Genomic DNA, 14,125 nt, shown 5'->3' with positions numbered 1-14,125 from the left:
TCTTTGGCGTTATGTTTAAGCCAGTGGAGGGAGGTGGCGGCTAGCAGCCACACATCAGTAACAGCATCTTGTTCACATTACTGATGCGATTACATCAGATGAAACCCTCCCCAAGGAGCAGATACGGCAGGCTCGCAGGCAGTTAGAGGATGGGATTTTTGTCAGCACCCTTTCCACCTCTCTCTTCCCCCCATCTTCAGCCTCCCTCACCCCCAGATTGTGGCACCGCTGTTTGGACTACCACTTTGGATCGAAGAGAGGGCTGACAAAAGTCTCCATGGCGACAGTGCAATCTGTAAATCATGCTGCGGCAGACGTGTCTTCTCCTTCCCCTCTTTCCTTTTTCTCCCTCCTTCTCTCCCAAGCTTGTACACAACCCCTCCCTTTTCTCTCATGCATACCTTTTCTGCATCTCACCCCCCCTCCCCTTCTTCCCCCTGTAATTTAAAAAACCCTCCTTCTTGATCGACGTTATCTCCTCTTCCTCCACTTTTTTTTTACTTTGCACTCTATCACCTTTTCCCCCCCTTCGCACTAATGCTTTAATTAGTAAAGACAGAATAGGGGGATGGGGAAGACATAATGTTCACTTAACATTCAACCAACGTTCAAGTCAACATGCCGCCTTTCGAGCAGACAGGGTGGTACACTCTGGGAGCATGTGCGTGTTAGTGGGGCAGCATTATGAGCATGAACTGGAGTTGTGGGAGAATCCCGCAGTACCTTCGGCATCCTTAGACATGTACAGGGAAAGCTTGGTACCATAGGGGATCCGTATAGAATCTGAACCAGGGATGAAGAAGAGGGTTACACAAACTGAACACACACAGTAACATACATTAAGGCCCACACACACACACACCGACACACAGCAGGTTCTCTGTTAGGTGTACGACTCCCAGTGATGCAGAATCATATGCATAACCAGCTAAAACAGGAAAGAAAATTAGAGTCCCTTTGAGAGAGATGATTACGCGAACCAGCCTAAAAGCATAAAGCCCGTCCTCGGCTAATTGCGGCAGCGACAGTCAAACCTTCCTCCCTGCTAGCCTTAATGGGACCTGTAAATACCCCACTCCCATCAGGAAAAGCAGAGAAGAGCTGCCTTGATAGTGCACACAACCAGGACATTTCAATAATTGTTTGCCTCAAGCCTCGTCCGTCCCTGCAGCCGTCATGCATCCGAGGATGTCTTTGTGTCCCTTTTAAAGTCTACGTGTCATTGCCATGATCCATCAGTCTGAATGACAAACCTGTATGTCATTAACGACAGCTGTGCATGACAAATATGCCCCTTTTTGAGACAGTTGTATCAATGTGGAAGAGGTCAGCCGTGGGGGGGGGACACTCCGAATGGTCAAATCCACAATAAAAGACAGAGGAGGGAGGGTTGGAGGGTGGGAGGGAGGGGCTCGTATTGATCCTCAATCATCCTTGAAAGCATTCTCTGCCTCCGAGGACACTTATTGTGTGCCTTGAATGGTGGTGATGGTGGGAGGTATGTGGGTGATTAGTCTGTTCCTCTTTCTGTAATTTGTGGTTTGGAAGATTGAAAGAGAATGTTTCAGCCCTTTGACTACAAATTACATTTACATAACTGCCAACTATTTTCCATATCGTTCATTTCTAGATTGAGTTCCTACCTGTGTTGCAACAATAGGTCTGCATTCATTTCACTGTTTGTATGAAAATCAATTTGCAAGGGAATCGATCACAGTAGACGACAGCCGTGTTTCCATTCAGTTGTCAAGCGAACTTTTGGAATGTGAATTAGGCGCATTTCCGTCAACTGGTTTTGGAGCGAATAAACTCTGCTTGTTGGCTACAGTGTAGTTTGGTCAGAAGTTGGCGCTGTCGGCTATACGCATGGCTGTAATCCGCCAGTAAACAGAGTAGAAGAAGAAGTTCTAACAATCTACGAGAGAAAAATGGAGAGCGGTCTTCAGGAATTTGTTTTAATTGTTCTTTCATGTCAGCTGGTATTGGTATTTCATGCTGTCCGGAGACGAAGACGAGCATTTATACGTTATGGGAATATCTAAGAAGACACCGACAGCAGAAACTGCTGATCAGTGTGAGATAAATGTTCACTACGTCAGAATTTATTTGGCAAAGGCAAAAAAACACCTCAAGTATAAGCACTTTTTTTTTTCGCAATTGAGGCAGTTTTATCAAATTTTGCTGTTTCCATACAGCTTTTCTAATGCAACACTACAAAATGAGCATAAAAATATGTGAATGGAAACACGGCTAGTGTGTTGCCTTGATGTTTGTCGACGTTATGTTATCGTTGCATTAAACTTGGGTTATATGGATGACTGTTTTGAAAATCGGTGTCGTGGATGCTCCAAAATCTGAGCGATCCTTTAAAGAATAAGTGGTGATATTCTATATTTTTCTTATTATCAACAAATCCCATAAAAAGACCAAAACCAACAATTAATTGATGTCTTGCCTGTTTAACTAAAGCCTGATATCTTCATCCTCTGTGCCATAGATCTCCATTGTTGTCCAAAACTATTGAAACACATCGCTAAGCCACAATGTTCCTTTATTACCATGAACATGGCTACTGTTTATTTGGAGTCAATCCCACATACACTGTCCTGCTGCAACATATGTATTACTACGCCGCTGAAAATAGTCCCCAACAACTGCACTATTTACTGCTGTTTGGGAAATATTTGCTAAAAACTAAATTGCCCAGATGTTTCAGGAACATCTGGGCAGCTAGATTTAAAAAAAAAAAAAAATCTAACTATATATGGGTGTCTTATTCTTAGAGCTTTACGGCTTCAGTAGGAACGAATGAGGTTGGGACTGAGCGCCACATACAGAGTAGAGTTACTAGATATAAAGTATTGAGAGATTCTTGGTTTTGGTCTTTTAATTGGTTTTCTGACATGAAGAAAAATAAAGAAAAACGCCAGCCATATTCTTAAAATGAGCAAAATAAATTTCACACGATCCTACTTGTCAGCAGTACACCCTCGGATGTCAGAGGGTCCAGCAGGTTAAGTTTTCAAAATGATCCAGGCTTGCAACGACAAATGAAACAGTGACAATAAAACAAAGGCAACTAATTCTTCACTGTAATGAATTACCTTTCTTATGTTTAAAAGCTCTGAAAAACTGTTTTCTCAATCAGCTCCTTACTCAAACACAAACTCTTCGGCGAACGTTTTCACATGAGAGGTTTCTCCATCTCGTTTTTTTTTTTCTCTGTGCTTTTCTCCCTGGATATTTTTTCATTTAACTATACCTTTGATTGTTTCTTAATTAGCCATGAATATTTAATGTAAGAAATATATACAATATATATATTCATAAGCCAAGTTTTCAGGGGACTTTAAAGTAAATGCAAGTTGATTTTCATCTGGCGATTAATCTGAAATCTGTTGAAAATGGTCAGCTGTAATGTTAATTTAACTAGATTTGTAGGTAAAACTATCAGTAGGGTTGTTTAAGTTATGGAAAGGAGACTTTATGAAGATCTGGATCTTTCCCAGTGTCACTCTGAGTAGCGCCAACAATGAGCACAATTTCATATTTGTCACAAGACTAAATTATGTCTCTATTGTACAGTGAGAAAGGATGAGCTGATAATGATGGGGTGGATGAATGCAATTAAATATCTTGCCCTAAAAAAACGACACGATTCAACTGTGACAAAGAGGGAGAAAAGGCTGCTGAGGCAAGTTTATGTAAATGGCTCTCGATCTCCAGACTACACACAGCAGCGTCCAAAGTCAAACAGGCCTGCAGGCAACGTTGACATTTGAAATACCGAAGCTACTACTATCAACATCCTCTGGCGCTTTTGCTGTGCGGGTCCTTACCGTCACCGAGCGGCGAAGGGAACACGGGCATCTCGTAGCCGGTGGGCGTCTGCGGGGAACTCTGGGAACTGGTGTCTCTTGAACTGCAGTTGGAGGCTGAGCTCACTGGAGCCGAGGAAACAAAATAGATGTCCGACTGTGGGCGGAAAAACAGAAGGACGCAGAGAGGAAATGAGGTCAATGCAGAGACACGGAGAACATGCAAACATGTCAGGAAATATTAAGCTAAGTTGGAAGGTGAAACATAAAGAAAAACAAAGACATCAAATGAGGATAGAGGAGGAAAAAGTATTTGTTTTATGCAAGGTGCATTGTGGTCTTTTTAAAATTATCTATGTGTATGAATAATGAGTGTATTATTGATTTGTAACCATGCAGATTGTCAACCATATTTCCCACCAGGGTAATAAAGGTTGATTGAAATGAGAGAGAGAGAGAGAGAGAGAGAGAGAGAGAGAGGGAGAGCTGAGACAGCTACTTCTATAACACAGAGTGAAGTCTTCTAAAACTGAAAACACTCACAAGCTAAAAGGACTGCTATAGTGTGTTGTATGTACACACACAATGCATATCTATAACCTGAACACCTGATTTACATACATAAAACAATGAAATATTGTGCATTGCTGACAAAAGCAGGACATGGACATGATACTGTGTTAGCTGTCAATCATACTGACCCGTGAAGCAGCCAACTGTAGCTCTGGGACCACTGCTGTGTACACAAGGTTGCCATTGACCACCAGTCGAATCTCGATGGAGTCCGTCGTGAAGGCCAGGATGTAAGGAAATGCACAAACTGCAAAGACAACGTGAACATAACGATAAAACCAGAGGCAAATGAAATCTACCCGACTCCCACAGTACGAGACATTTAATAGTTCCACCCAGAATGGCATTTTGAAATGCCACCATTAGCCGATGAGACACAACAATCAGACTGAGCATCTCTCGTATAGGAGCTCTGGACACGTCCCCTCTCCTCTGTTTGATGTGAAATGTACGACAAGGTGAGAGCGAACTGCGGAACAGCGTCGACGAGTGAAAGAAGATTCAGTAAAACCCTCAAACAAACTGACAGTCTGACAGTTAAAGAGCTTGGACATTATCAAGCAATTATGGTTTTTACAATAAGCTCTGGTTGAGTGGACTGAGTGAAAGTACCGAGACTGAATAATGGAAGTGATATGTACAGTTTTTTGTTACATTTTGTCTGTGAGTCTCAAACAGTTGCCTATTTACACAACGAGCAGATACGGAGCAACATTAGGATTCATTTAGAGTCCAATATTCACTCTCCTTTTACAGCCTGTTCACCCAAAAAAGGCGTATGAATACGTATGATAACACGCAAGGCCTTCAGCGTGCGATAAGAACGCCTTTGCTGCTTTTGACGTGTCGTTTGTATGCCATGTAGTCTGTACTGACTGCAATGTAAACACACCCACGTAAATATGCTACGCTCAGAGGGAGTGACGTAGAATAAAAAGCAAGAAAGACTGCTGATGGCAGGCGGTCGGGGAGGTGGATGGGTCCAACAAATGCATTACTTTCAACCAGGAGACTTGTTTTGTTTTGTAAGTTACGTTAGTGACATTTGTCACGTGTTTTTCGTACTGATGTTGCGTTGTTTCCGTACATATTAATTTACATTTTAAGGCCAACCGTGATGTTTTTCCTAAACCTAACTGCGGACGCTACCGTAGTTTTGTTGCGTACCCTATAAATGACACGCGAAAACCCTAAAGCAGGATGATTTGCGCACTTTTCAGTTCATAAGATTATTCTTTTGGCCGAGAGGCAATCCAGCTTGAAAAGACTTTGTAGGTTTGTAGGAAACGAGCGAACCGTCTCAACTTTCTGGTCCAGCAAACAAAATACAGGTTTAACCGGAAAATTTGTAGGGGTGTACCGAATAGTTTGAAGCTTCATTCATAACGTTGACATTCAAATTATTATTATTAATAACTCACAGAAACATTGCGTGCAAAGTCCACCTTCCACCTTCTCTTCCCCTCCTCTCTCTCTCTCTAAACTTAAAATCCGGTAACACTAATGTGTCATATGATTCGAGTCCTTGGATGAGGACAGCATTTTCACAGCTGGAAGTCAGAACTCTCTTATTTGGTATTGAGGTAATCCAAAAGTTATGCATTACTTTTATAATGTGATACTTGGATTAGGATACTGATTACGTTTTTTTAACAGGTAATTAGTAAAAAAAAAATATTGATTAGAGTAGCTTAACTGAGGCTCTTCAATGTTTCAGTATGTTTGTTTTACTGCTCAGGACACTTTGTTACTGCTTGTTTCAGTGTGTGTGTGTGTGTGTGTGTGTGTGTGTGTGTGTGTGTGAGAGAAAGGAGGGCAGCAGCATGTTGTTATCAACTGGGTCAGGGATGCAGGTTCAGCACCAATTGTATTTGCTTTTCATCACCTTCTGCATTCACAAAAACGCACACAAACACAAACACAGACGGATGTACACAAAATAATCACAGTGGGCTACACAGGGTGTTTCCATGGCGACAGCAAGCTCCGGCCAGGCCAGCAGCATGGGCCGGGTGGGGCCCCGAGCATTGTTGCCGTGGTAACCTACCAATAGCATTCGGCATCTGGTTCCAGCTGAAGTTGAAATCGGAGGTGTTGGACTGGATCATCGGTGTGGAGCCGTTGAACGGACAAACTTTCTTATAGTAGCAAATATCTGTAAAGAGGCACAGAGCGTCAAATTAAATTATTTACTTTCTTATCACTCTTTGTTTTATTGTAACTCAGAGAAATTTGAGAGTTATTAAATGTCCTGTATTATCCCGACATTAAAAAAGTAGGTGGCTGCATTTTCAAAATCCATCTCTGCCTCTTAATATTCTGGAGCAGTCTGTGCTGATTTTTATTCCAGAAAGGTGCAGCGGCAGAGGAAAAACATTAAGGCTCAGCTTTGACAACAGAGACAGAGACCTGAATCAAATAACATCTGAAATATTCAGAGTTAAAGGAGGACTCACAGTTGTAACACAGCAGCAGACCCGCCTCCCCGTCTTCATACACATCAATGGCTGCTACAAAATTTACCTGCAGGCAGAGACGAGTCAGTTCAGGGGAGTCACTTCAACGAGATCCAAAGGTCAAGTATGAGAGACCGATTTTGACAAATAATGCCAGGTCACATAGCCTCAAGGTACTGGGTAACCATCCAGGCAATATAAAAGATATATTTCTGCAACAGTTGTTTACTCTTTCAAAGGAGAAATGGTTAAGGATGGTTTATTAGAACAGCTGTTCATCCTCCAGCCGACTCATTCACTCCCCAGCTGGTGGCTGTGAATGACAACATGTTGATTCACACGAGCAGCCTGTTATTCAGCAGGTAAATAAAGCCTCTAAATGAAGGTCTCAGTCCAGAAAACCATTAGGGTTTGCAGGTGTGTAAGTTCGTGTGTATGGAAGACGAAACCTGCCAAAATCAAAAATAAATAAATAAATAAATGACTTGATAAATAAATAAATGTCATTAAATGTAGCAAAGATAATATTAAAAATAAATCCATTAATTAATTGCTAAAATGTGACATAAATTTCTGTTTTAATTTGCTTATTTATTAAATGAGATTTCCCTTATTTATTTACTCTCCTGTTTAATTTTCCCTTTTATTTATTTATGTATTTATTTTTAAATTATTTTTTTTATTTTTGCATTTATTTAAAATAATCGGCCTGGAGGTTCCCACTCTAAACCTCGGGACGAGACCGGCGGTGGGTAAATAAATAAATAATTTAAAAAATAAATATAAAATAAATTAACTAATTCATTTATTAAAATAAATACATAAATAAATAAAAGGGAAAATTAAACCGAAGAGTAAATAAATAAGGGAATTAATACAAAGATAAATAAATAAAGAAGCAAAATAAAACAGAAATATAAATATATGTCACATCTTATCAATGCATTAATGGCTACATTTATTTTTAATATTATTTAGCTACAATTAATGACATATTTATTTATTTATCAAGTCATATATTCATTTACTGATTTATTTTTGATTTTGTCACGTTCAGGTCTCCATAAATGCGTGTGTTTCCTCACCCTGTTGGCGTCTACATGATGTAGCCGGTAGGCATCGCCAGTGCTCTCATTGATCAGGTCAAACTGATGTTTATAGGCCACGCAGATCATATTGTCATTTTCCCCCGTCGGCCCGTCCACCAGCGCCATCACCACCGGCGGGTCACACAGACAGATCTCCTAAAGGGGGGATGGTACACACAAACACGCACAGATTGGTTTAATTACGTTAAAAGACTTGTAAGTTGGTCTGTATATAATATTTTTTATAGCTTTAGGAAAGGAGTTTTCAAAGTTTGACCATATCTCTACATCTCCCCATGTTGATTACAGCCTCAGTAATGTAAAATATACAGAATATACAGTATATAGTACAACATTAAAAAGGGTAATAATGCTCTCTTTTCACTCCTATTATTACACTATTCATTTTCCTTGTCTTACTTGTATTTGGTAGATAATCATGCTCTGATGCGAAGTGTTGGGCTACGACTAGTCACGTTTTTTTATTTGTCGACATTTCGGCAAATTAAAAGCACCATTAAAAGTATGCCGAACTAGCTGTTAGTAGTTCCTTTTTGCAATGTACACATCGATGTGCAGACAACCATCACTGGATTACTTTGCTACTGAAGAAAACTTTAAAATGTCATGATTCTCAGGCAAGTTTGGGGTTATAAGGAGCGTTATTTTTCTGATTTCTAAGCGGACTTATTTGCTATGGACATTGGAGATAATGATATCCTCAGAAAAGGGTAAGTCACACTGAATCTAAAAAAAAAGTCTGTGTGCTCAGACTTGCTATAATATAATTTGGACTCAGAGAAGTAGTACATGTAGTAAATTGATGCAAATTGGAGCAATTAAGACATTTTAAAATCCCCCTAACTGCTTTAAAAGGGAATTAACATTCTATTATCATCTTCATTCATTCACTTATGAAGTTGTCCATCCATTTATTCATTTTCTTATCCACTCATGTAGAGTTTGTTGTACCCGTATGTACTGAAACTCCTCCACCGGAGAGTCTGCTCCCGGGGCGATAGCGCTGAAGCCTTCAAAACGTGGATGTTTCCTGGTGATGAGGAGGAGTTTGTTCCTGATGGCTGCTACTATCCTCAGCTCTGAGCCGTGGTGGGTGTTGATAGAGTACAAATGACAGCCTGGGACAAAGAGGAGGAGGAGGAGGAGAAGAAGGGTAGGGGAAAGAGATAGAGAGACAGACAGTACATTGGACATGTGCTGTGCTGTATGTGGTGTTCCCTGGCATCATCGCACAGATCAATGCAAGCGCCACAGGCAGCAGCTGGCATGACACCAGCAGCAGGTCAAAGGTCATGTGTTTGCACTACCAAAAGGACGTTCAGAAAGGTCACAATATTCTGCTCTAGGCTGACATGTCTAAGTGCATTAGGAGGGGATCTCTTAATGGCCAGTATGAACGGGAGGAAAAATTTCAGCTGAATCAAAGTACTTCTGTTCTTTAGATTACAGATTCATTTGCATTGTGTTTATTACTGCGTGCCTTGTGTCCTTTTGTGTCGTACCTTTAGTTTTCTCCAGTTTATTTTCCCGGCTGTCACACTTGCTTCTGACGAGCTGCTTCTCCTCCAGGCCTCTCTTGAGCCCGCTGAGTCTGTGCACATAGAGCCGAGCGTCCTTCCCTGGAAACAAAACAAAAGCCGCTTCTGTTTTGCATGAAGGTTACTCTTAATTTGCCATCTCGTTTTTAGCATCCGCCCACGGCCAGACATAGTGGCGTTGTACCGGCAGGAGGATTACTAGAAGGCTCTTCTTAAGGCTCATGGTCTCTCAGAAGCTTAATCAAAGCCCACACACGGTCGTGACAAATGTTTGCGCTGCCATCACATAATCACTATCAAAACCGAGTCAACCCTGTTTGTCAATATTGGTGTAAGCTAATCATCTGCACGGTAATTAATTACATGCTCTTCTGGTTGAGACAAACATGAGAGGAATACTACAGCTGTTTGTTAATACACAGTGACTTCTTATTTGTGTTTTTTTTTTTTACTTGTAGGTCTGTTCGTTTCCTTTATAGCCCACTCGTCTCTCAGTCAATCCACTCCCGCAGGATAAACAGACACACACACACTCTTTTATATACACACACGCACACAAAAGCTCGACAGGGATTGGTTCTCTATAGGTCAGCTTCCTTAGATCACAGCCAGAGATCAATGTGTTCACTGGGCCAACGGAGGTAGAAAGGGTAAGTATGCACTCAACAACCCAGAGAGATGGCAGAGATGAAATAAGAGGGAGGAATGGGAATAATGAGAAAGAAGATGAGCTGTGAACACTGTTGAAATGAAGAACGAATGAGGGGATGACAAAGGATGGTTCAGCTGTCTCAGATGTGCTGCAGGGAGGGGGATGTGTCCTGGTTTAAGCCTACCTTTGTCAGCCCTGGTGATAAGCAGGTCCTGAGGCTCGAGAACGTGCACCTGCTTCACCACCATGGTTCTGTCAAACACCTGCACCGGGGGCACAGCCTGCGTCTCTGAAAACACAACACATATATCCCAATAGGTAAAAATCTCAAAAATATGTCATAACTGAGGTTGAAAAAAAAAAAAAAGTCTCTGTGCAAGAAACAGGAGGATCAGTTGCGTGGAACTCACCAGCGTTGGGCAAGGCTGGATCAGGACCTGAAACATGGACAACATCATTATCATCATCATCATGTTGGCTGTTGGCCTTGGCATTCTGCTGAGTGCAGTATTGGATGGATATGGATGGGTGGCTTTATTTTAGAGGACATAGGGGGATATCGATTAGGGGATGACCTCACCATCCAGCAGCATGACCCCCGCCGCGTCGGTGGCAGCCAGCAGAGACTGACCCCATGAGTCGGCACATACGATCTCGTAGGGGAATGTGCTGCAGAACGACTGGGACTCCCATGGCTGCAGCATACAAGCGCATACAAACATACAGATGCATGTAGATATACACAGAAATATTAGAATTACTGTCCACTTGCTTTGGCAAAATATTGTTTTGGAAATATTTCAAATCTGATTTTTTTTCTCCAATTGTTTAAAGAAAATAACATGATTGAATTCAGAGAGAGATTAAAATGACTTGTTAAGATGAAGATAATGCAATGCAGTGAAATGTATCACCTCTTTTCTGCACAGACCGGTGGTAACAAGGCTAGTTGGAGCATCTCCTCTCACAATGGTCTTCAGCTTCAGAGCCTGGAGACGAAATGTCAAATCAGATATGAGACAACAACAGAGACATCTGTCAATTCTGTATGTTTTGGCTTACAGTGCTGCACGAAGTACTCAGATCCTTTATTTAGTATAAGCATCAATACAACAACGTAAAAAATACTCCTGTACATGTAAAAGTCCTGCATTCAAATTCCTACTTTAGTAAAAGTACATAAATATTATCACTAAAATGTACTTTAAGTTTCATTACATATGACATTATTAGAGTGCTAACACTGATGCAACAATGTGTAAGTAGCATTTTACTCGTGCAGCTTGTTTTAACTACATTATATACAGTTATTGTTGGTATTTTAGTCCAGTGGTTCCCGACCTAGGGTTTCCTAAGGTCACCCTCCAAAAGGTCACCTGATAAATCTGTTGTCATTCTTTCTAATAGCCAGCAGGGGGCGACTTCTCTGGTTGCAAAAAGAAGTCTGATTGTATAGAAGTCTACCAGAAAATGAGCCTACTTCTCACTTGATTTATTACCTCAGTAAACATTGTTTAATCGCTAGTTTCAAGTCTTCTTCAATACAGCATGATGTTCATTCCGGTCTGGGAGTTGTCCGTGTTTTCCTTTTACAACTTTAACCCTTTCACAGTGTGTTTTCAGTTCATGAAAGTTAATTATAACATTTTCGTCGCATGAACATGTCTTATTCAGCATTCGGTTGTACTTAGCTTCACCCTCTCGTGTCACTTCTGGTTGCAAAAAACCAAGATAGCGACGGCCAAAATGCCGAACTCAAGGCTTCAAAACTGTAGTCCACAAACCAATGGGTGACTTCACGGTGACTACGTCCACTTCTTATATACAGTCTAAGGGCTTGACCAGTTATTTAAATGAAACCATTTGAGGTTTAGAGGAGAAATCACTGCTAACAACTCATGGATGCAACAAGGAGACCCCAACTACACACAGCCTTTCTCTAATTTAAGTCAAAAAGATTGAGTACTGCTGGTTTAATCTTCAACAATGCGCTGTATTTCATAAGCTTCTCATAGGCTTTTTAATGTAACATTTTAATCTGAAAAGTAGCTAGTAACTTAAGCTATCAGACAAACTTAACGGAGTAATAGTATAAAGTAGCATAACATGGAGATACTCAAGTAAAGTACAAGTACCTCAAAGCTGTATTTAAGTATAATCCTAGTAAATGTACTTGTACTGGTATGTTCAACATTTTAAACCAACACTTAAAGGTCACTTCTTGAAATAAATCAAGTGCTTGATATTTAAACAAGGCCTGTACAAGACATTCAAATCATGGATGCTGCATGTGAATCATGCACATAAATGCATGACAAGAAGGACAGCAGCGGTCTGAGCTCGCTGAATTATACACCTTGTATTCCAACACAAATATAACTAGCCCGCCGCTGCTGATTCCTTGTTTCCATGCGTATTTAAGCGCTGAGAACTGTGACGACGGCTCACAGAGGTGGAAAGGCTCTGGACAAGCAGACTGGCAACAGTGAAAAATTGTCACATTAAAATCAAAGCTGTAATTGCTTCAAATTTCAAAATAGAATACAGTTTGCACAAACGCTCCAGCAGCAACCATCCGATCAGATTGACAATTTCCAATACAAGCTGCACAGTCGGGCATTTCTATTTACATATCTGCATAAACAGGCAATCTGGAGGTAATGAGATCAATACCAACCAACAGAACAATGGTTTGGCAGAGCAGTGGACTTTGCCATCCGTAAGAAAAAATATCCATAAAAATACATATTCTAATGATAACATGAAATCATTGTGTATAATGTGCATCGCACAATGAGCGGCTATAAAGAGTGAGTCAGTTAAGTTGAGGACAAAAGCCCCGTCTCTACAAAACTGGATAATCAATGACTCGACACGTCTACCTTCCTTTGTTTTCACGCTTTACAGCACAATGAGTCGATGCCTCGGCTTTGTGTTTATGAGCAGAGAGCGACAGGAGCAAGAGAGACGAGGTAGAAAACACAAACAGTGACACCACGAAGAACAAGGGTTAGTTAGCAAATGAAGATAAAAAACAAAAGGAAACGAGAGAGACAGGAGTACTTTGGCAGCATAAACACGCATCTTAATGAACTGATTCAAAAAAGGTAGCGACTTCGCTAACCTAATTTCTTCCAGCAGTCTGTTTCAGTGTGCGGCTGTGATGGAAAATTGAAAAATAATAGACTGAAACCTCTAAACCAGACCTTCTTGAGTTTTAGCAAAACATGTTTTCTATTCACAACAGGCCAAAGAATATCTAATATCCCACAAACAACCTGAAACAAATTATTTCCGTAAAGCTAGGGGGTCGTCTAGGTTCATCACCACAGACAGTTATTTACACCCTTTTCTTCTTTGTGCTCTCAGACTTTGTTCCTGTGTAATTATAGTTACATCAGCTCCCAGAACAGAGGTGTAATGATGATTACATCAGAGCGGTAATGACTACAGGACTGTGGCTCAGAGACCTGTTGCTACAGTGTATTATTTCATCCTGACCCTCCTGAAAGTAGGTGTCCAGTTCACTCAGCTGTCTGACAGGATATACAGCTCTTAAATTACTTTATGGTAGTATAAAGACTCACAAATGAGAGAGGCTAGTTTTTCTGCTACAAACGCAGTTTCTCTATTCGGCTCATCATTGTGTCAAAATTGAAAAATGCATTGGCGCTGGTAGATAAGTGTATGTAAGGTCACTAAAAAGACTATGGACCCTATTTAAACAATCTATAGCGCAAGATTTAAAGTGCATGGTGCAAGTGCATTTAGGGAATGTCCGACTCCACTTTTGCTAGTTAAGCAGTGCATAATGTGGGCGCAAAGTAAGGTGCAAGGGGCACCTGTGTTTAGTCTCTTATTAATTGATATATTAATTAATATTAAGTGTCTTTTGGGCGTAACAGGAATCAAACCAATCAGAGTGTTATCTCCCATTCCCTTTAAAAGCCAGGTGCGCCGGCATCTGGTGCATTTGATG

At 40.8% G+C, this 14,125-nt stretch overlaps 1 protein-coding gene across 6 annotated transcripts in view; it reads right to left on the bottom strand.

Annotated features, from left to right (window-relative positions):
- Nucleotides 1-14,125, bottom strand: part of garnl3 (GTPase activating Rap/RanGAP domain like 3) — a 77,626-nt gene that overhangs the window by 5,775 nt on the left and 57,726 nt on the right. For 4 of the 6 annotated variants that reach the window (XM_037752499.1, XM_037752500.1, XM_037752502.1 and 1 more), the window contains 12 exons: nt 11,061-11,135; nt 10,727-10,841; nt 10,557-10,583; nt 10,331-10,435; nt 9,459-9,575; nt 8,908-9,074; nt 7,933-8,091; nt 6,848-6,914; nt 6,439-6,546; nt 4,520-4,638; nt 3,840-3,975; nt 724-783 (listed from right to left, as the gene is read on the bottom strand). In XM_037752499.1, the coding sequence (XP_037608427.1) occupies nt 724-783; nt 3,840-3,975; nt 4,520-4,638; nt 6,439-6,546; nt 6,848-6,914; nt 7,933-8,091; nt 8,908-9,074; nt 9,459-9,575; nt 10,331-10,435; nt 10,557-10,583; nt 10,727-10,841; nt 11,061-11,135 (1,255 nt within the window). The remainder of the gene's footprint in view (nt 1-723; nt 784-3,839; nt 3,976-4,519; nt 4,639-6,438; nt 6,547-6,847; nt 6,915-7,932; nt 8,092-8,907; nt 9,075-9,458; nt 9,576-10,330; nt 10,436-10,556; nt 10,584-10,726; nt 10,842-11,060; nt 11,136-14,125) is intronic. The other 2 variants (XM_037752503.1, XM_037752505.1) reach the window with 1 other exon arrangement.

Source organism: Sebastes umbrosus, chromosome 19, assembly GCF_015220745.1.
Source record: "Sebastes umbrosus isolate fSebUmb1 chromosome 19, fSebUmb1.pri, whole genome shotgun sequence".
In the NCBI taxonomy this organism is placed as follows: Eukaryota; Metazoa; Chordata; class Actinopteri; order Perciformes; family Sebastidae; genus Sebastes; species Sebastes umbrosus.
Note: the sequence above shows the minus strand (reverse complement) of the source record. Positions and strands in the feature narration are given on the sequence as shown.